Source organism: Mugil cephalus, chromosome 21, assembly GCF_022458985.1.
Source record: "Mugil cephalus isolate CIBA_MC_2020 chromosome 21, CIBA_Mcephalus_1.1, whole genome shotgun sequence".
NCBI classification, from domain to species: Eukaryota; Metazoa; Chordata; class Actinopteri; order Mugiliformes; family Mugilidae; genus Mugil; species Mugil cephalus.
The window spans coordinates 17,449,121-17,470,570 of record NC_061790.1 but is presented as its reverse complement, the minus strand read 5'-3'; the positions used below and the strand labels follow the sequence as shown (position 1 = coordinate 17,470,570).

Genomic DNA, 21,450 nt, shown 5'->3' with positions numbered 1-21,450 from the left:
GAGTAAACCACCCTGAGACACATTTCCATTCCTGTTTGTTTTGTATTTTTTGTATTTGTCTGTGTCTGTCTTTCTCTCTATCTTAAACAGTTCCCTCATCGCTGAGCCAAAAAATAATCCAATCAGCACGATACCCTCCACTGTGTTGATATTAATGAGGTGATGTCTTGTTTCCTCCAAACACTTTGACCAAACAGTTCAGTCTTTGCCTCGCTAGACGAGAGGATTTTTGGTCTGAGAGAGGTACCTTTTGTCCAGTGGACTGTCATGTGCCTTTGTTGGGAATGTTTTTTCCAATTTCAACAAACGAATTCTGTAACTCATTCAGTGGCCACTGGGTTCTTTGTTTTCAGAGGGGAATCATGGTTAAATACAACCGTAACTAAATGAGGAACTTTTAAAAGGCTCTGAAGTCTTTCTGAAAGCACTGTTGACAGATCTACTGTTGGAGATGCTATAAACAGGGCGGCTCCTGGGCGGAAACCCATGTTGCTCCCAGCAAATGGGAATATGTGTCATTGTGACAGTAAATCACAACGGACTGTTGCTCACAATTCCAAATGCTTGCTTCCGATGTTCTAATAATCAGTATCCAAGGTGGGCTCAACAGGCACCACCATTTCCATTTCATATGTTATATTGGAAACTTTATCCTGATGCACTTTAAAAGTAAATAGTTGATCCAAGACGGGGTCTCGTGTAATATGTAGTGTAGTATGTCGTAGTGTAGTGGATAGAGTAGTGTAGCAGTAGTTGCATCTATACTCAGTCACTGTGTGCATCTTGTCAGCATATACAGCCAACTGTTTGGACACACCTTGCCATTCAGTTCAATGAGAAGGTGTGTCCAAACTTTTGCCTGGTAGTGTATATACCACAGTGGGACTGTATGTTTTTTTTTTTTTTTTAAACTTTTTGTGGGAGTGGCAATAAGCACGACTTGAATCTCAAATCTTTACTCCGTTTATACATTGCTTTTTAGTTGTGGAGGCAGTTTAAGTCACCAAACACAGTTACATTTATTTGGATTCATATGTAAGGACTGTACAGTTAATAAGGCTGTACTTACTGAGGCTTGGGCTGTACCATTTTCTCTCTCTCTCTCCTTATTACTGCTACTTTTTTAATGGATTGTTTGATTCTTTCAATTCCACCAAATTAAAAGGCGAAGAATCCATTATTATCTTGAAAGACACCAGCAACAATTAGCAAGTCAATTACATTTACACTCGAATTTAATTATGGTGCATGTATTAAAGTCGTTCTTGTGATGGGGGTCGGATATGTGATGTGTTGTTAAGTTGTTGGAGATGGCACAAGTCACCTCTGAGGAGGCAGACACCGCTGCAGGGTGAAGAAGAGCAGCCGCTGTGGCCACATTAAAAACTGCATCGCCTTCTTGTGACAACTGTAGATCAGCGAGCCATCAGCTCCCCCCCGCTCCCGTTTCAGGGATTTGTAGTCTTTTGTGGCAGGGGACGCCGCCGCGCGGTGGAGGCCTTCGAGGGGAGTAAAACTACAGTTCCCTCGGAGCTGCTCGGAGGTGTTAGTTGTCAATATGGCTGTTGTCAGACAGACAAAGCGGAGAGGCAAATAATTCGCCTCTGATTAGAAATCCTTGGGAAAGGGGTCGGACGGGGCACTGTTAAAAAATTGCTTCATTGTTCCGGCTGCAGTGAACGGCACGGCGGCTCTTTGCTTCAGATACACAGTTAAATGAATAAGCGGAGGATTTGAAGCGAGGTAAGTCGCGTACTTGGCTATCCACTACGCTGAAAGTGATGTTATTAATATCAAGAGTCGGCGGCTAACGTCAGCTAGTATCAGCGTTGGCACGGCTAGCATGTTACGCTAATCACTCCAACGAACCCAGCGCGACCGAAATAACCCTCGCCGAGTTCCTAGTCTTGCCGTGCCATGCGAGCGGGCTGTCGTGGGTTCACACTGACAAGCAGCGGGCGTCATTTAAATTGTTATAAATATTTTTCCTTAGTGTGGGGAGGGCTGCGAGCTGGCTAATTTAACGTCAGCCCCGGGCATTGTCCGCCGTAACGTTCGCTAACGTTAGCGTTTGGGCAAAGGGCGTGAAGGCTGGCACCTCCAGCCTCCACCTCTCACTGCGGGCCCCACAGTCAGCACAACAAAAACACACGGACGGGGGAAGAAGAGATGCCACCAGCTGCGGGACAGTTTTCAGCTCCGGGACGATTAAAAAATGCACCGTCATAAACGAAGGAAAACGTTTGGTCGGGGGCATCGGATGCACACAAGGCTGTGTGCAATAAGGGAAAGGAAACGTCCGCGGGTTGCGGCTGCACGACCAACAACCAACTAGTTACCGATTTATTTTTGAACTTTCTTGAACTCCCCGAGAATGTGGAAAAAAGGATAAGTTTGAATCGCCACCTGTCAAAGACACATTTAAACTGCGTTAAGGCAGCAGTTTGCATATGCGTGTGGAGGGCTGACCTCCACTGTACTCTCACCAAGTGAATAGTTAACTTGGTAAATACTTAATCAGAAGGGGTAATGATTTGAGATGCTGCAAAGCCCACACCACGTCTCCTTTGAACAGTGTGAAATCTCTGTATAGGTGCAGCCACATGCCTGTCAGAACAGTGACGTTCTTGTAAATGTAACCAGCCTGGCAGTTTTAATTGTGTGTATCTCATCCTTGGGATGTGGCATCTAACAGGGCTTTGTAATGATTCACAGCTCCAGCAGCTTGCCTCATAATTTTGAGGTGACAACTAAGAGACTAGTTAATGTTCGCCATGCGGTGCTACCAGTCTGTCCTGTGGTGCAGAAGTTGTGTCTTTCAGAGCTCAAAGTGTCTCTCCTCCGTGTGTGCCGGAAACGCTCATTCTCCTCCCGAATCCTCGTGTTACAGGCTTTGCATTCGCCGCAATCGTATTACTTTCCTCCGTGATAACTTCAAACCCCTGCAAGTAATCCCGGGCCGTTTGTTTCATTTCTGTCCTCTGCTCAGTTTAGGGGAAACACAGATGTAGAAAAATGCCGTTGACCCCTTTTAAAGCATTTATCATATCGGCATAGGTCGGGCAGGCACAGAAGATGGAAAATCTGCCGCAGCCCGATTCCGGTTGCATTGATTTTGAGCACAGCAAATTGCTTATGAAAAACATACAGCGTGGGTGGTGTGCAGAGCCGGGGATATATTGTAGCTCTTAAAGAGCGACAGTCAGAATGTTAAGATAGCATCAGCTGTCAAGGTGACTCTGGCACTCTGCGCGTGTTGCCTGCTGGTTCCCAAAAATAGCTGATTTTTATGCCCTGCCCCTCCCTCCCCCTTTTCTTTTCACACTTCTATCTCCCGCTCTTGTCTTCCGCTCCTTATCTGCTGCCTCTTTATTTTCTTCTTGCAGCTTTTTCTCCTTTCCCACCCTTTTCTTTCTTCTTTCATCCCTCTAACTCTCCCCCACTACCTTCCTCTGTCTCACTCCTCCTTCCTCATCATTCTCATTTTTCTCCCCATCTGCTGCCGCGTTCCTTTTCATTCTTTGCCACTTAATCCTCTCATTTCCTCTGTGGCTCCACCATTCCTTCATCTGTCTTATTTATGCCTGACTTTTATGCTCCTCCTTGCTCCTCCTTTTCTCTCTCTTCCTACGCTCCTCCAGATCTTAAACATCTACTTACTTTCCTAAGGATTCCTTCCCACTTCCCTTAACTTCCCCCTGCATTTCCTGTTCCTTTTGCCCTCCTCTGATTCTTCCTCTGTTTCACAACCTGTCTGTCTTGTTTCTGATCCAGCAGCAGGATGTCTGAGTTAAGCGAGGAGCCGCGCTTCACTATTGAGCAGATAGATCTGCTGCAGCGGCTGCGTCGCACCGGCATGACCAAGCAGGAGATTTTGCACGCACTTGACACTCTGGACCGGCTGGACCGGGAGCACGGCGACAAGTTCGGCCGCCGCACCTCTTCCTCCTCCTCCTCCTCTTCCTCATACGGAGTAGGTGGGGCAAACAGCTGCACCAACAACTCTGCCTCTAATAATGCTAACGCATCATTCAACAATAACAACACTGCCTCGGCAACCACCACCTCTTCTGTGTCATGCAACGGCAACAACGGCGCCATCAACAGCGGCGAAGGCAGCACCGGCAATCACTCAGGTGCCGCCGCCGCCGCCTCCGCCGCCGCCGCCTCTTCCACGACCTCCAAAATGTCCACAGCCACGCAGACACAGTTCGGCAGCGGCGGGGGGCTCTCGCCGTCTCCTAGCAATAGCTACGACACCTCACCGCCTCCGGGGCCGCCGCCGCCATCTGCGATCCTGCCATCACCCGTGTCGCTGGTGGCGCTGTCGCAGAACGGTCGCGACAGCCTAGCTGCTACCCCCAACGGAAAGCTGTCTCCTCCACGATATCCGGTGAACAGTGCGGCGGCAGCACGGGCGTTCGGGTTTGAGGCAACAGAAGAAGACCTGGACATTGACGATAAGGTGGAGGAGCTAATGAGGTCAGTAGTAACGTAGGACTAAGACTTTATTTAGGGAACCCTTTTTGTTTTGCTTGTAGCGGTGTAAAGGATATTATCAGTAAGTTACAGTGGTGTTGTGAGATTTCATTCTGATTATGGACACAAAATGTGCTACTCTGATTTCAAACGCTTTGTTCACTTTTGTGTGAACTTCATAGACTGTGTGACACGGAGAGTGAATGAATGAAGGCACGGCCACGACATCCACGGCAGTAACGATCCTTTCACGAAATGTTCTTGTCTGCAAAAGACAAATGCTTCAAAGGCGCCTCTAAAAGCAGCCTTGAAGGCCATTTTAATTTTTTTTCCGACTGATGCATTTTCAATTTGAATAGCTTGAGTGTTTCAGTGGTAGGAGTTGGAGGGTCTTCTTTATTGGCGGTAATGCTCATAATAAAAAGGCCAGAAAGAACAGTTCATGTCGGCGCTAATTAAATAGCACCGACTGGAAACTCAACTGGAGCTCCATTGTGTGCAGCTGCTGCAGGAATGCAAACATGTTTTAAAAACTGAGCTTTTAGAGTTTACTCTTGACCTTGGAGACCGAGTTCTTAACCGTAAAAATCATTTTGTATCACATGATCTTTATCAGCGCCATGTACTCTCTCTCTCTCTCTCCCTCGTTTAATTTTAATTGTTGATTTTTCTTAGATTTGTTTCTTCATGTGCATATTTGCTAAAAACCTCAGTTTTTTGTTTTTGATTTTGGAAACAGCCGTTTATAAAGTATTTATAGCAAAAAGTCAGTTTCATAGCTGTGCTTGAGTGTTCCACTAAATATAAGACATCTTTTAGTATCTTGAAAAGCTCTTTGTGAAATGCATTACTTTTAGTAGTTTTTGTTGGTCTGGCCTAGTAGCTAGTGGAAGATTGGTTTCTGCTAAGATGGTATAAGTTAATGTGACACCAACTACAGCCAATGTTTATCAGGCGATTTGGAAACAGATGTGTGATCTTCAGTTTGAATTTTGTCCCATTATGTTGCTTGGACTTTTAGTGTTGGGTTTGTTCATTATTTGTTTGCTCATAGGGTCGCTAAAGATTGTAGACAAAAAAAAACAACAAAAAGAAAACGAATAGGCCAGCATAGGCCATATTATTGAATGCTTGCACATGAATGAGGTGTTCTGCTGACATATTGATTGTATCACACTCGCTTCACTTTACTTTATTGGTAGTTGCAGTCCAGTTGTTGGCTGTTGGAGAGTTTCCTGATTTTCTGTAATATGACTTTTTTACCTAGTGACTAAGAAGATTTTGAAGATTTGAAGATTTGATTTGAAGACATTATTGTTATCAAATCTGCAATCATTGCAAGAACAAGGAAGAACTCTTTCTTATTTCTGTTTGATGTCTGTAGTTTAGTGTTCAGTTTAATGTTGACACTATATTTGATATCTATAATTTCATGTGAATACGTGAGTATTTTGATTCACTTCAGGTTTACTAATTACTATGATACTAGATTTTATCACAAAATAACTGTTACTTATTTAGGACTCTCAATTCCTTTTTTAATCTTTTTTTTCCCCATTTATTGAATGCATCACAGTTTTACGAGTGCCACCTGCACAGTCATTGCTTGTTTTATCCACGAAACCTTAAATTAAAAAGAAAAGCATCAGATCTGTGAAGCTGCAGGCATGTAATGAAAAAATGAGCTAAACGCTAATTAATGGCATTACGTTTGCAAGAGTGTCGGATGACATGTTAGGACACGAAACTCAGAGTTTAGGACTGGAATGACTTGCAACGTACATGCAAGATACTTTTGACTTGATCCTACCTCATCTGGTTTATGTTTCAGTAAACAGTTGAAGTGCTGCTGCAAAATCTTTTTAGCCCGGAAGCCTCCACCTCCACCTCCCACTAATATTTTGTTGTAGAAAGTTGATCTGCAGTTGCTTCATTGGAGTCTGATAATTCTCCGATGAGTTCTGCTGGACACTATGGTGTTGATTATGTTTACAGCAGAATGGCTCTGATTGGTTGTGGGACTGTGCCTTTGCCCCTTTTTTCTGAGTCTGTTAAAACACGGCCTGAGTTTTACCAGACTCATGTTGTGATAAGAGCTGAGTCTGGCTACTACAGGCTTACATTTACACTTACATTAACGAAATTATCTGGCTGTGCTGTTCATTTCAGCAAAGAGAAAGTTTGGACTGGCATTGTTTTTACATAATCACGTAAACCAAAGTTGTTGATATTAGGAGGTTTTTTTTCTGCTACTAGTTTTTGCCATCAATAAGTAACCCCAGAAATTAAAAACAGTCCATCAAACCATTCCTGGTCCCTTTGACCTCTGTGTGGCTCTTGATGCTCTGATATGCAGTCCTGTTTAGAAAAGGTGTGTAGACTCTGTAAGGCTGTGTAACCATGGAGCCTCCACACATACACAACGATTCTTGACGCACTTGCACTAATGAACAATTAGTTAGCAGTTACAGCGCATATTTTCTATGTAATTAAGGATGGAAAATGCACAGCTAAACAGACATTTTCACTTTGAGAACGCTTTTTCAGTACAGGACCTAATGGCGACTTGTACACAGTGTACCACGTAAAGATGTACATGATGTGATGGAGTATTAAAATAATATGGGCATAAAGGCGTTCTTGTTGAGACTATGCATGGAGTGAACAAACACTTGGTGGTTACATAAAAGGGAAATGTTCTGTAGGAGGAACTGGAAAAGCCTTCAGGGTTCAAGATGACATTTTCTAAGAGGGAAGGAAGAAAGCCTTTCTATCATGCACCTCTGAAAACCTCATATGAAATTACATTTAGTAGCATCCAATGATATTAGGTTTGAAATGCTTTGTAGTTACACAGGCCCATTACAGGTTCAGCATTCAGAATCAATCATAGTCCACATGTTCGCTACCTCCTCTCCTCTCCTCCTCCTCCTGGTGCTCTGGTCTCCTACTGGTTTCCAGCTTCCCTGCATGAAGACCAGGCATTTAGGGCTCAGGCTCTGCCCTCAGCACTGCACTAGCTGCCCCATCACTCATTCACACTTCCTCTGCATTAAATGACACGTCCTCTTTAGGCAGCCCAAGAAGTTAAGTAGCGTTCAAAAGCCATGGTCCCCTCCGCCTCCAGGACTCTCCAGCGTGGCGCTCGGTGGGGCTGCGGGGGTGTGACACAAGATTTCAGCTTGTCAACAATCCCCACGGTGCCCTTCTGATTTTTCTCACTTTAAAGCGCACATTTCCGACTCCGCAGGGGCTCTGCCTTTTGAATTGGCATCCGACACATCCCCCCCCCCCCCTCTCCCCTCTCCCCCTCCATCTCTCCTACTCCTCACCCCACTCTTCCTCAGTCTTGTACAGCAGCTTGTGCTACATCGATTCGCCAGTGTCGATACAAGCAGCGTTTTTGAGCTCTAATTTTAGCTGCGCCGCAAGAGGCTGGTGTGGAGGATATTGATGCTGGATGTCAAGAGTCGTGACGCATTTTCATTTCTGAAATATGCCAAACAGAGTGCTCGGGACATTGACGCGTTCTCTGTGTGAGCGTGAGTCTCCCGTGCTGACTGGTTCAAAGGCTGCTGGGACTGAATGGGTTGAGCGCCGGTGCCGCTCTTAAAGTTGAGGAGAGGGTGGGGGTTTCACTGTGGAAAAACTGTAAGACAGTCATAAGCTTGTAGGGATGTGTATATGTATGCGTGTCTTATTGTGTGTATATATGTATGGGAGGGGTTTGGGCCTGATGCCAGAAAGCAGGGTGGGTACGCAGTGTGACTGCACATACTCCATTCCTGCAAGTCTGTGCATGTTTTATTTCTTTTCCTCGTGGAGGACCGAGATAGTGGAAACGTGTCCGTTAAATAACCTTTAGCAAATACAGATTGATGACTTGATTGTGCTAATCTGAAAGGTTCATTACATGGGAGACGTTAAAAAAAAGCCACGCTTCACAGATAATGTTGTCAAAACGCAGCCCTGTTTTAAAAAAAGGGAAAAAAAAGCTGTGCTTTTATGATTTTCTGTATGAATAGGTGAAATACAGAAATACTGATTTTATCACTCGACATGAGGGAATTAGTTAGTGTACTGCATACCAAACAACTGGTACGAGCTGAGCGCAGCACTGGTGACAAAACACAGAAACCATGCATGCATCTGCCTTGTACAGATAAAAGCTCTAATTCTGTCCGTGCAGTAGTTGTTCGTGTCTTTAGTGTACTTATAAATCATTTTATATTAGCCTGTCAATTAATTGCTATCATATCGCATGTGATTTATAGCCTTTATACACTTTAACTCACTGCGAGTTTGTGCCGCTGCCATTATTAAGCAGTAATGCTTTGTTCTTTGTGTTTGCAGGAGAGACAGCAGTCTGGTGAAAGAAGAGATCAAAGCTTTTCTGGGGAACAGGAGGATTTCTCAGGCAGTGGTGGCACAAGTTACCGGTTAGTAGCAGACAAACTGATGTACTTTCAAAGCTGTGGTTTTTAACTTGGGGTGCGTTTTTGGATGTAAAAAACCATCACTTTGATGTTAACGTTAGAGAATTTTATGTTTTCTTGTCTTCAGTTTTTACATTTACATTTGTGTTACTACTGAGTCTTTTGGAAAGGCTGTTTTCACTCCTTGGATATATTACGATTTACTCGGATTGTTGTTTTTTTTTTCATCTGCCATCATACACATACACAAACTAAAGTGACACTATAAATAAAATAATGATACAAAAGGCTCCTCCTGGTTTTACATCTTTGTCAAATGAACATTCAATAATTTCATAGTGACGTGATCATTTAGACTTTCTGCTCAGCAGCTAGTTTTGGACAGCAGTTTGCTAGCCCCCTAGCTTCTTAGCCACCCAGCTAATAGTACCTTCCATTTGTCTGATAAAGACTACTGCCACCTGCTGGTGGGAAGAGTTATTTCCTTTCATACAGGTGGAGAATGTACTGGGTGTGCTAGGTTGCCATTGGCTGTCGTCTCTATTTTGTGTTCAGGTGCAACTCACACATAATGAACTCTCAGTCTTCTGTGGAGACACATCAGTGCAGAGACAGCGAAACAAAGACAGCAGTCAGAGCCAGCGCCTATTAATATCTTAAGGGTGACACTCTTTGGATCTCTGGGAAGTGAGGTTCAAATCCACGCTTGCAATTACTACTTACTACCACAGGTGTCACCAAAAAGAACAAAAAAGAAATCGCTAAAATAGCCACTTTAACAATGAGAATTGTAAGTAAAACCTGACACTTGATACATAGGCTTTTAAAGTTTTAGTGAGGGATGCTACACTGTAATTTGACCAAGGTTGTGAATAATACATTATTCCTAATCAAAAGAACTGTAAAAGTGACTCCAAAATAGGCTCTGTTAAGCCAGAGCATATTATTAGAAATAGTTTTAGCATGTTACCAAAAAAAAAAAAAAAAAAGTTCAGGTGTCAAGTGCAATTTTTCTGTGACTACTAAGGGAGAGAGAAAACACTTTCCCCCCTCTTGTATTCTCCTCTGTGTCTCTTGAATTCTTGAGAGTTGTCTGCAAATTGTGCTGAGGCTGGATACAAAACCCTGTTGTGTGTAATTCAGCGTCTGGCTGTTTTCCAGGTATCAGCCAGAGCAGGATCTCCCATTGGCTGCTGCAGCACGGCTCAGACCTGAGTGAGCAGAAGAAGAGAGCCTTCTACCGCTGGTACACGTTGGAGAAAACCACACCAGGTACATCTGGCGTCATAACCCGGCACGCTGCTAACCCCTTTTTTTTTTTTCTTTGTTTTTTTTTTTTCCTCCCCTGAATATTTTTTGGCTGTTCGCCTGTATTTGACAGTTGGCAGTTGAGACAGAGATAGGGGAAACAATGGCCTCACAGTTTGTTTGTATAGCAGCTCATTGAAGGCCACGGGTTAACAATGGTGGCAACCTTTGGATGTGAACCAGACTGTTCCGTCCCAACTATTTCCAGATGAAATGTGGAAGGGAAAAGACAGACATCACAGTCAGAACTACTGTCCCATTAAATGTATGGAAATTACATCCATGTGAATCTAGGTTTCATTTATGAATGATTTCATTCTTGCTTACACTGACCAGGCATATTATTATGACTATTCCTATCATCCCACAGATAATTAATCAGTTTGGGATATAGTGACTTCGATATTAGTCGGAGTAACACGTTTACATTCACTTAAGTCGTCCAGTTCAAGTTGGATTAAGGCAATAATTTTTTTTTTTTTTTCACATGCATGTTAACATACTGATTGGTTTGGGGTGGGGGTGTCTGGTCTGGATTAGGTGGGTGCTACATGTCTAACTAACATCCACATGAACGAATGTCAGGTCCAAAAGTTTTCCGGCCGAACTTTGATTTGTCACAAGATGTTATTTACTTCTCCTGTCAGTGGTTTTAATGTTGTGGCTGATCAGTGCATATGCTCTGTAAACTGTTGAAACGTTAAGTTTATCCCAGGGGCTATAAAGAGTCTCATTCTTTGACTTGTACAAAGTTAGGACTGACCAAAGGCAGAGAGGTTGGTGAGTTGGAAGCTTGGATGTTAAGACAGAAGTATAGTGCCACTAATCGCAGCACTGGGGCCGTTCTAAAGAAAGAGCGCAGGAGAACAACACCCCGCTGCCTACCATTTCCTGTCACACTGTTAATGAGATAAGTCGTCAGCATGTTGTGGTTGATGCGGTGCAGAGAAGTCTTGCACACGATGTCTCAATTCCGTGTAGCATCTTAAATGTTGGCAGAAATAGCTGGGCTCCTCCAGTCAACTGGAGACAAAGGAGAATGGGACTATAATAGGAGCAGTTAGGAGATTAATTTGCTGCTATGGTGAAGAATTATCATAAATGTCCGGCTCCAACAAGAGGATGTGACAGAATGTACTGTAATGCCAAGATAGCAGAACTGGGAAATCACCCATTTATTAGTTTAGCTGTAGCTTAAGATAGGTCGACTAATATTGCAATGCTCATGACTTGCAAGTGCTCCCTCGTAGAGCATGTTTCCTGTTCAAGTAATTATAGATTGACTAAATCATAAAAGTAAGTCTGGCTTCTGTGCATCGGAGACGTTGCAGTTTATTTTACAGTATTTAGCCTAATAATAATAAAACTGAATGAAAGAACGTCCTGTAGTTAAAATGATGCTGAATTTCATATTTATGCAAGTTAACAGTTACAGATAGAGACCGAGACAGTATCAGTATCTGTCACAATTCATGCTCAGTTCTACAAAATTGGCCTGGACTTTGTTTTCAATTGTCATATGTAGGCCTTTATTTAAATGGCAATAAAGCAAACGATGCAGCATATTTCATCTGTTTAGTCGACATTTTAACATCTCAGCTTTTCCTGGCTCCAATATAACGAGTTGGATTTTATGGCTGTCACAGCTTAACGCTCTTCAGAAGCTTGTGTGTTTTTTTTTAGTCTGGCTGAGCTCAGCTGCAGCACTTCCACCATCACCCAGTTTACCAAAAAAAAAAAAAGAAGAAAGAAAAAGAAAGTCAAGTTATGTCTGTGTTAGCGTTTCAGAGTTGTGCTAATGTTTGCATGTTAGACATGTATTTTATTTACTTTCATGTGCTGGACAACCACACGTGATAGAAGTTAATAGTCTCAAATAGTTTTTAGGAGCAAAATCCTCAACATTAAGAAGTTTAAGTATAAAATGACAAAGCACTAGATATATAGATTATTTTTTATCAGATTTTATTTAAATGTATTTTACCCTAAGTGCCATCATGAATTGAATTATTTTGACATTAATTTGTGAATCTCCAGAAACTTCTGCTTAGTTCTGGCAGTTTTTTGCATAAACTTTTGCAAATTGAATTGAAGTTGCCTGTGAGCTTGTATTTGTTTTTTTTTTTTTTAAATCTCTAATGTTATCTGCTGTTTCTCATCTGTTTTTCTTCATTTCACCAGCATCGAGTGTTTCTTGGTTGATTGTCTGTGTTTCACTGATAAATGTGAAATCAGTTAAACTGCATAAGCAATGATTTCATTTAGGATTTAGCATTTGGTGCAAAATAACTAGAATAATGTTTCTTAATAATTTCTTATTAAATTGACCTCCCAGTTGCTTTATTTTAATAGAGGCTGGATGTTTTATTCTAGGGATGGGGTGACATTCTTCAATCGATTTAGGGTCACCAGGTCCTAATTCAGTTTAGATATGTATTTGGTCATGGAAAAAAAAAAAAAAAAAATAATAATGTTTCAAGTTGTACACAAAGGGAGCTCTGCCCAGGTGCAGTGTTAGAGATGTTGCCGTATGGCTTGGCGTTGGTACAGCTTTTCTCTGTTGTGATACGTCTTATGTCCAAAACGCTGCCACGCATCAGCTTTCATATCCTGTCAGGTTTCAGTTCTCCCTCAGACTTGGACTAATGTTGTTGTGAAGCCTTGCAAGACTGTAGCAAGACGTCTAACAAGAGGATGCAGGAAATAGCGTAGCTGTAATCAAATTGTGAGATCTTTTTTTTTCTTTTTTCTTTCTTCAAACCCAGCCCTGTTTGATTTCAAGTCTTGAGGGAGTTAAGTTTCAAATCCCACTTTATTTACTGCACTTCCATAAACCCGTTGGACCTGCTGTTGAGAGGAAGTCTGAAACGTGAGACATTTCGTCTTCCTGTCAGTTAAACTCCAAACACTGTTCTCCCTTCAATAAGTCTAGCGGGATAATCCTGTGTTTTGAAAACTCTCATTAAAAAGACATTCATGTCTGAATTCACGTCCAACCAGAAATAAGTGGGTTTGCCTGGATCAGGTAGCCGGTCGTTTGCTGCTCTGAAGAAAGACCCCGAGTCTCACGCACGTTCATCCGTTAAATCCGCACCGTGCGTCGTACGCGCTTAACAGCATCAACATGCTTTCTTTAGATCCAGACTGTGCAAGTGTGTACACGTGTTTTCAACCTATAGCTGGGCAGCAGGCATCCCACGCCTTGTCCTCTGCGGCATGTTCCTTGGTGGAGCCCTGCCAACACCGTCAGCACTGGAAACTGCTCTATGCTATTTATGGCCAGACTGAGCCCAGCCCAGCCCAGCCACACACACACACACACACGCACGCGCACACACACACACACGCACACACAAACCCATCACTGCTGCAGAGAAAACTGATGCCCCATTCATGCCGCTGTGATAAGCCGCGCTGTGGCGGGATGACACAGTTAGGCCTCTGGTTTTGCGACGCTTTAAATAATAATGCGGGCGAGTTTTTACGAGTTTAAATGCAAATCGGGTCTTTTTTTTTTTTGTGCGGTTTTCTTTTCTGCTGTGGTCATGACTTGCGAAGAGGCAGAACGCTCTTTGTCAGCACTATTCAGTCGAGTTTATAATCAGAATATATTGTGAGATTAGCAAAAGGGAGAAGCATGTTTTCATATTCATCAAGTCTGGCTCCTGTGCGCTCGGTTCATCCGCCCAAACAGCCTCCGCACACGTTCCCCTCTACAACTTTTAGACTTTTTGCTGGCACCGGCCCGTGCCTCCAGGCCACAAACGCACCTGCAGGCTGTTCGACTTCTCACTGTGGCTTGACTCTTCCTGACGCGCGCCCCGTTTTTTCAGTTGTAACCGACCAGTGGCTCTGCCCCTCCAGGTGCCACCCTGAACATGCGGCCAGCTCCGCTGCCTCTGGAGGAGATGGAGTGGAGGCAAACCCCGCCGCCCCTCACCACCGCCCCCGGGACCTTCCGGTTGCGTCGAGGAAGCCGCTTCACTTGGAGGAAAGAGTGCCTGGCTGTGATGGAGAGGTGAGGACGGGGGAGGAAACGAACCGTTAGGAGGTGGCAGACGGACGGTTCGTTTCATAACGCGTCTTTTATTTCCTCGAGGATTAAGAGAAACGTCGCGGTCTATACAGCGAGGAAATAAAGCCTGCGACTTTCACCGTGCCCCTTCAGTACAGACATGTACCGCATACATAACAAACAGCAGTAACTCCAGTTTGTTGACATCGTCCTTGTGTAGAGAAATTAATTCAATCAGTGCGACTCTTCTGCTATTTATAGCTACTTCAACGACAACCAGTACCCAGATGAGGCCAAAAGGGAGGAGATCGCAAACGCCTGCAATGCTGTTATCCAGAAACCAGGTAAGACCCACAGAACCCAGGCACTTCACCGTGTCACTAGAATAACACCAACACTGTCAGCGTTTCATGTCTAATGGATGAAAGCTTCGTCTGCTGGGGACACACGGTTTCCCCTGTTATACACACATTCATGATCTTTCATGTGAAACACACTTTATATATTTGATGTGTTATGCAGCTTGATAAACTTATCTACAACAGTTTTATTATCAATAAATCCCAGCTTCAGGGAACGGCCAGATAACAGAAAGAAAATTAAAGCAGACTGGGGGAAAAAAAATGAAAGTTATTTTTGTGACGATTCGTGCGATAGAAGAGATTCATGGGGGGATGACGGTAAGTGATGATGATATCATTTGATTTTTTTTTTTTTTCAGGGAAGAAGCTTTCTGATCTGGAGAGGGTCACCTCCCTGAAAGTTTACAACTGGTTCGCCAATCGCCGCAAAGAGATCAAGAGACGGGCCAACATTGGTAATGTGGCTTTGAGGAGGGTCCACAGATGTTGATGTGTTGCCATTAATCCCCTCACTCTATCAGTGTAATTAGGTGGAGGATTGCGGGTGAGGTGGATCTGTTATGACCACTGGCAAAGTGTCCGCATGACTACTGTGAAATTACACAAAAACTATTTGGGCTCACCTACATGCCAATTAGATTTAAAAAATAACACTTCCAATACTTTGAAGCCAGTAGGATTATGTTGAGACAACTGCTGATAATTTATCCTGTGAAATATTACTCCATAGCTTTGTTCTCTTTCAACTACTTCAACCTTTCATCCAGCACACAGAAGTTTTCCAATAGTGTAATTACTATTTTATCTGATTCCCTCATTATATTTAGCTCATAAATAATAATTAAATAAATAAGTGCTCATTAGCTTTTATAGCTGTTAACTTTTCCTAACATTTGTTCCATTGTTTTCCACTGTATTTAATACTTGAAGCCATTTCAACATTCTTTTTGTAATTTTATCTATCGGCTTTGGGAACAATTTTCCGACCGTTTGTCCAATGCTTTCATCTGTGTAGCCCTAGCTTTAGCTCCTTCTAGCATGTATCCATAGTTTTAACTATCTGAACTAGTTAACCATTACTTTTAATTGAAGTATAGCCAGCTATACTGTGACACTGTTGTGTCAATGACTTTTAGTTATTCCGACCATTTAGCTCCTACTTTTTGCCATTTTGTTTAGTTCACTCGTTAATCGCAAATCTAATAATCCGTCCTCTTTCTCCAAGAAGCCACAATCCTGGAGAGTCACGGGATAGACGTCCAGAGTCCAGGGGGACACTCCAACAGTGACGACATTGATGGGAACGACTTCACGGAGCAGGTAAAGATGATGAATAACGAGCAGGTAAACAGACACTACACAGCACTAGGATGAGAACAGTCACTACTGAGCATGAGACTATATGAAGGCATCATCCTCTGCCAGCGTTACACATCCAGGTTATACCCTGAAGAAAGTCTAGATTCAGACAAGGTCCAGTTATTAGTCAGCTCTAATGTCATTTATTCTAATCTATTAATCAACTTTGCTAATGAGTTTCTTGTGTTTGGTCAATGATCTGTTAATAATTGATGTCAACAGTTGCTGTGTTAAACCTTGTGGACGCATTTCTGTTCACAAGTTTACACACACACACACACACACACACACACTCACACACACAGAGCATTTGGACTCTGAATATCCCCTTCCTTAATTATAGTCACAATTTCATGAGGAACTGGAGCGTAATTAACAAAATCTGCTCTTTTTTTTCTTGTTACCAATGGAAATGAAACTGGAACAATAAAGAAAACAATGCTGTTTCATTATATAGACCTACCGATGAATATTATTGTTTTTTAATTTAAGCTTTCCATTGGTGCTTTAATTGCACAGCATGAAAGTCTGGTCTCGTGCCAAGGCGGTTAGAATAATAAAAAGCATCCAGAGTGACGACCGCTGTCTCTGAGTAACCGTTTTTGTTGAAACACCTTCAGGCCTGTGACCTCCCCTATTTTGACAAGAGACCTCTCAGCCGACCATTTGGCCTCTATCGGCTGGAGCCCACCTCGCCAACACAGGTACCTCCACACCCAAACATGTCAAACTGTGTTTACTAGAACACTACATATTCATGAAGGGCTCCTGAGTCCCATCGGTGAGGCTGGCTGTTTAGAGTCAAATAACATCACATGGTCTGAAACTACAAAGGACAGCAAAGTGGCAAAAACACAAACTTTCTCATTTCTTTTTTTTTTTTTCGTCCTCCTTGCTATTACCTGTGATGACGTTTGCCCGTGTGTCCCTCCCTGCCTCAGGACGACAGTGCAGCGCACAGCGAGCACCAGGACCCCATCTCTCTGGCTGTGGAGATGGCTGCCGTCAACCACACCATCCTGGCCCTGTCCAGAACCGGCGGGGTCCCCAATGACATCAAGACCGAGTCCCTGGAGGACGAATGAACTGCACAGGAACTGGGATGGAGGAAGGGTTTGATAAATGGAGTCGACAGGGGAAAGGGAAGGAGGAGTGTAAAAAAGAAATGGGAAACGAGGAGGGGGCGCTTTAAAAAAATAAAAAAATAAATAAATAAAGAGACCAACATAATGTTACTTAGTAAACCTTCTCAAATCTGTCCCTCAGCCCTTTACCAACTGCTCCTCGTCTCTTCGCCCCCTCCTCTCCTCTCTTCCCAGATAGCCCATGTAAACAGTAATTACCCCCCACCCCCTCCCTCTCCCACTCAATATATTGACACAGCTGGCGGAAATGGGTCACTATAGACCCCGTGATCTCCTCTGTGAAAACGATCCACTGAAAGAAGAAAAGGGGGCAATTCAGGCCTTTAACTCCCTCCCTCCCCTGAAAACTGGTGGCTCTTGTCTGGGATTGTGTTTCCCAGGAACTCCTCTCTCCTTCCCTTAATACACTTTCTCCTCACAGGATACCTCTTCTCTGTCCTCTTCCCGGTTCCCCCTCCCCTTCCCTCTCCAGCCTGGTCGTCTGAGCCGATCCTCAGTCTATCTCACCTCAACGTCAACCTCAGAAGAATAACGTGTACTGTATATATAATATATATATATATGGTTCTTATGGTTCTCAGTCACACTCACCTCATGGTGCGTTACCTACCTACCTACCCCTCAAACTCACCTCTTCATTGTGCAATTCATCGGAGGAGCAGCCTCTTAGCCATTGTCTTGGGATGAACGGATGGAGAGAGCTTCCTCGTCTCCCTCTCCGGCCGCGAGGCAGTCAGCAGGAATAATATCAGCAGACAGAACTGTCCAGTCACTGTCTTTTACTCTCTATAGTTACCATTCCTCACTGAAGGCCTTTTTGTTTTTCCTTCACTAGAGCTGCTATTTGGACTGAAAACCTTAACACCTTCCAGTATTTCTCCTGAAAAGAAGTAGCCTTAATTTCATACACACAGCCGCTCCTTTCCTTTTTACAGTAGACTTTATTTTTTTCTGACAACAAGGATCTGAAACATCACTCAGTGCACAAGAATCTCAGCACACGTAAAATAAAAACTATTCCTAAGGTTTCGGTCCAATAGCAGCACCATCTCTTCCTCTGTTGTTCTGGCCAAAAGGCGACTGGACATACAATCATTCTGCCTTAGTATCCAGCTTCCCGGTGACACTATTGTTAAGTATTTGAGGCTATGAGGATCAATTTAGGGTCAATGTGATAATCAAGCAAACTTTCTAAGCTATCTAATAAGGGGAATCATGCTTTGTTTTAAATGTCATTAATGCCAAAGGAAAAAATGCTAGGACTCTAAGCTAAGACTGATCTGAAAACGGTGTTAATCCAAAGCGATTTCTACTAACTCCTTTGGCGTACATAGGTTTTTTTTTTTCTTCTCATGTTGAGTGAAGCCTCTCGAGCCAGTGCAGGCTTGACACTACAGCAGGCCTGTGTCAGTAAAGATAGGTATTAGCAGCCAGACATATAATGCTAAAATATCCCTAAGCTATTTACTACTTCTGTGACGCTGCCTCTTTATATTAGCATTAAGTAATGTGCTTTTTTTTTTTTTTTTTTTAATATCCAAGATATCGAATTAGACTAAATCCACACTGGAAATGGTTATCAGAAGAACTTTGGAGGCATTTTTTAATTCTATCTATATAGCCTCAAAGGTGAAAATCATTATCTTGAAGGGAATCTGAATCAAACACACTTAAAGTGGTGATACTAGAAATGTTTTTTGTTTATTTGTGGCCCTGAGGGGACCTTTTCCAAAACCATCTCTGACCGAAAATCATTCTCATTAGCTGGGCCTGTTTATCAAGTGTGAGCATTTAGCTTAAAATGAGAAGATTGCTACTGCTGTAATGTCCTAATGCTAAAATGAAGCTAGAGCTAGCATAGCTTAGCTTAGCCACACAACATTTACTTTTACCCTCGTCCTAACCCACGATAAAATCTTAAACTTTATGGGTGCTTATGCAGTGAAACATTCATCAACTACCTGTGTTGTTGTTGTACTAAAACATAAGTAAAAGATGTTTAGGGTGATCTTTTGAGGTGCTAGCTTGTTGTCACCTACAAGCCACTGAGGTTTAGCAAGCTAATGATTGGTAAATAACTTTTCAGAATTGGAATATCTTCATTAGAAATTTACCAAAAAAAAAAAAACTTGTGTAAAATCTCCGCTTTATTTTTCATCACCATTTAGTCATTAATGCTAAGCTAAAAACCAGCACTAGCTTCACATCCCACTTAGAGCACAAAACACCTTGATACAATTTTTTACAGTTCACTTTTTGTATGGATTAAACATACAAACTGAGTTGTGTTATGGCTAGGTGTTTTTGTTTTCACCCCTGGACAAAACCAGACTAGCTATGCTTAGCTTTAAAGCTAGTTTTAAGCTAAGCTAATCGGATTTCACATTTAGCGCTTTTTTTTTTCTTTTTTTTTTTAATTAGGCACCATTGCTACTGTTGCTTATACATGGCAGGCCAGTGTATTTAGTGTAGAGTCATGACAGTGGTATTGATCTTCTCATCAAATTATTAGCAAGAAAAATGAATATACGAATTTCCCAAATGAGCTTTTGCGTTAGAGATGGTTTTGGGGAACTGGGAAAATATTCTACAACGCAGGATTAAACCAAACACTCACCCAGAAGTCTCATGTAATGTGGACATTGGTGACAAACAACACTGAAAGTGTTTCCCATCGATTTTAGAGCCGTGTAATAAACTGTCGCCTCCTGCTTGTAAAGTAACTCCCAGTCCTGGGCTCAAGTCGAATAAAGCTCTATTTAATTCTTCCGCTTCTGTACGTACGAAGCTGCGAAATAGTGACTCAGAACTGGGACCTGTGTTTAGAAAAGAAAGGGTTGAAAGATAAAAACAATATGTATTTATACTCTTTTTTTATGGTAATGTACAAAAAAAAAAACAAGAATGACAGATGTTTTGAAATGAAACATGCTTTATTGTTAAAAGAATCATGCCTTTTAATTTCTGACTTATTTTTCTATTATCATTTTTCTATTATCATTTTAACTGTTATTTTTTTGTGTGTGTGTACGTGTCATCCCTTATTTGCCTGAACAGCAGTCTCCCCTCTATTTGTACCTGAGTAAGCTATTTTATGAAAAAATTAACGATGATGCACCTTATGAAAATTTGAGTATGGCCAAGCTTGAAATGTAACCTCCTCCCCCGGAGCGGCAAACGTCCAGTATACTGCTAAGGGTTTGTGTGCTTCACGTTAAATCAGAACCCCAGTATTTGCCAGCGTCTCCGTAAAATCACGCCACGCCAAACTCCCTAGTGAAAAATAGCAACTTTAAGTGAAAGACCGATGAAAGGATTATTGATTCGTTTTAGGTTTGAATGGAAAATTTAGTGCCAGACAAGTGAAGCTGGTGGAAACACAGTAGGTGTGTTTGGATTAAGTGATTTTGTAAAATTTCTTTCATATCTGGAAGCGTGAGTCAGAAATGGAACCAAGGGGCTGATGTGTTTAGAAACTCAAAGCTCTGACCAGAGGCTTTAGCTTTAAAATGAAGTGGAATATTCCTTTAGGACTCTTAAAATAAGACGAGCACATAGTAACCTTTGAACCGATTCACTATGTTGATAAAGCACTATTAGAGTTGAACAGGCCTCTTTGCTTGTATTTTATGTCTTATTTTCTATGGAGTTTGGTGTGATGTCCCCATACAAAGATGATATGTTAGAACTAGTAAAATCAGCCTGCAAAGAGTGCATTTAGAGATTATCCTCTCACTGTAAGACACTTTTAAATGAACTGCCTTCCACTCAGAGATGCCATGGCCCAATTAGCAAGTACAAGTTTTAATCGTGCAGTATTTCATGTGAGCGTTTCGGCTCGACAGAAACGTTTTTGGGTTGTGAAGAAAGAACCCTCAGGTGCTCACCGAGTAGAAGTCCCGTGTGCTTTCCAGGAGAGACCTGAAAACAAAGCTTTCCCCGCCCGGTGTTGTGTGTTCTCCAGTGGTAGAGCTTATTACTCTGAAGGGATGTCCCCTCGTGGTGTGTCAGGGTCAACACGTCTACATGTCCTTCTGTGCCCCCCCCCCTCCACCACCAGTGAAAACGCCATCTACTTCATCCCAATATAGCTCAGAAAAAGAGGACTGAATGCTGTTGTATCAATCTCAAATCTAGTTATGTTCAAAATTACTGTATTGCCCATTTCAGAATTTAGTGCCTTTTTTGGACAGTAGACTGTTCTGTAATTAAGATGTAGTATATATACATTTTTTTGTACAGTTTCTTTGTTCATTTTTTTAACTTGTGTTTATTTTAGTATGATATATATAATGTACAAGAGAATAAAGCTATATCAATGACACTTGCTCTGTGTTGTGTGGTTG

General features: G+C 42.4%; 1 protein-coding gene across 5 annotated transcripts; it reads left to right on the top strand.

Moving 5' to 3' along the window:
- The first annotated feature begins 1,246 nt into the window (after nt 1-1,246).
- hmbox1b (homeobox containing 1 b) lies at nt 1,247-21,428 on the top strand. Of its 5 annotated transcripts, none has more exons than XM_047573193.1 (10): nt 1,458-1,743; nt 3,778-4,482; nt 8,833-8,918; nt 10,077-10,187; nt 14,088-14,241; nt 14,500-14,582; nt 14,960-15,055; nt 15,826-15,920; nt 16,580-16,663; nt 16,901-21,428. In XM_047573193.1, the coding sequence occupies exons 2-10, from the start codon at nt 3,782-3,784 to the stop codon at nt 17,042-17,044; spliced, it is 1,554 nt and encodes a 517-aa protein (XP_047429149.1). In that variant the 5' UTR covers nt 1,458-1,743; nt 3,778-3,781; the 3' UTR covers nt 17,045-21,428. The 5 variants fall into 5 exon arrangements, with proteins under 5 accessions (XP_047429151.1, XP_047429153.1, XP_047429149.1 ...); XM_047573194.1 differs by having other exon boundaries at nt 3,775-4,482; nt 15,829-15,920; XM_047573192.1 differs by having other exon boundaries at nt 3,775-4,482.
- Nucleotides 21,429-21,450: the final 22 nt, after the last annotated feature.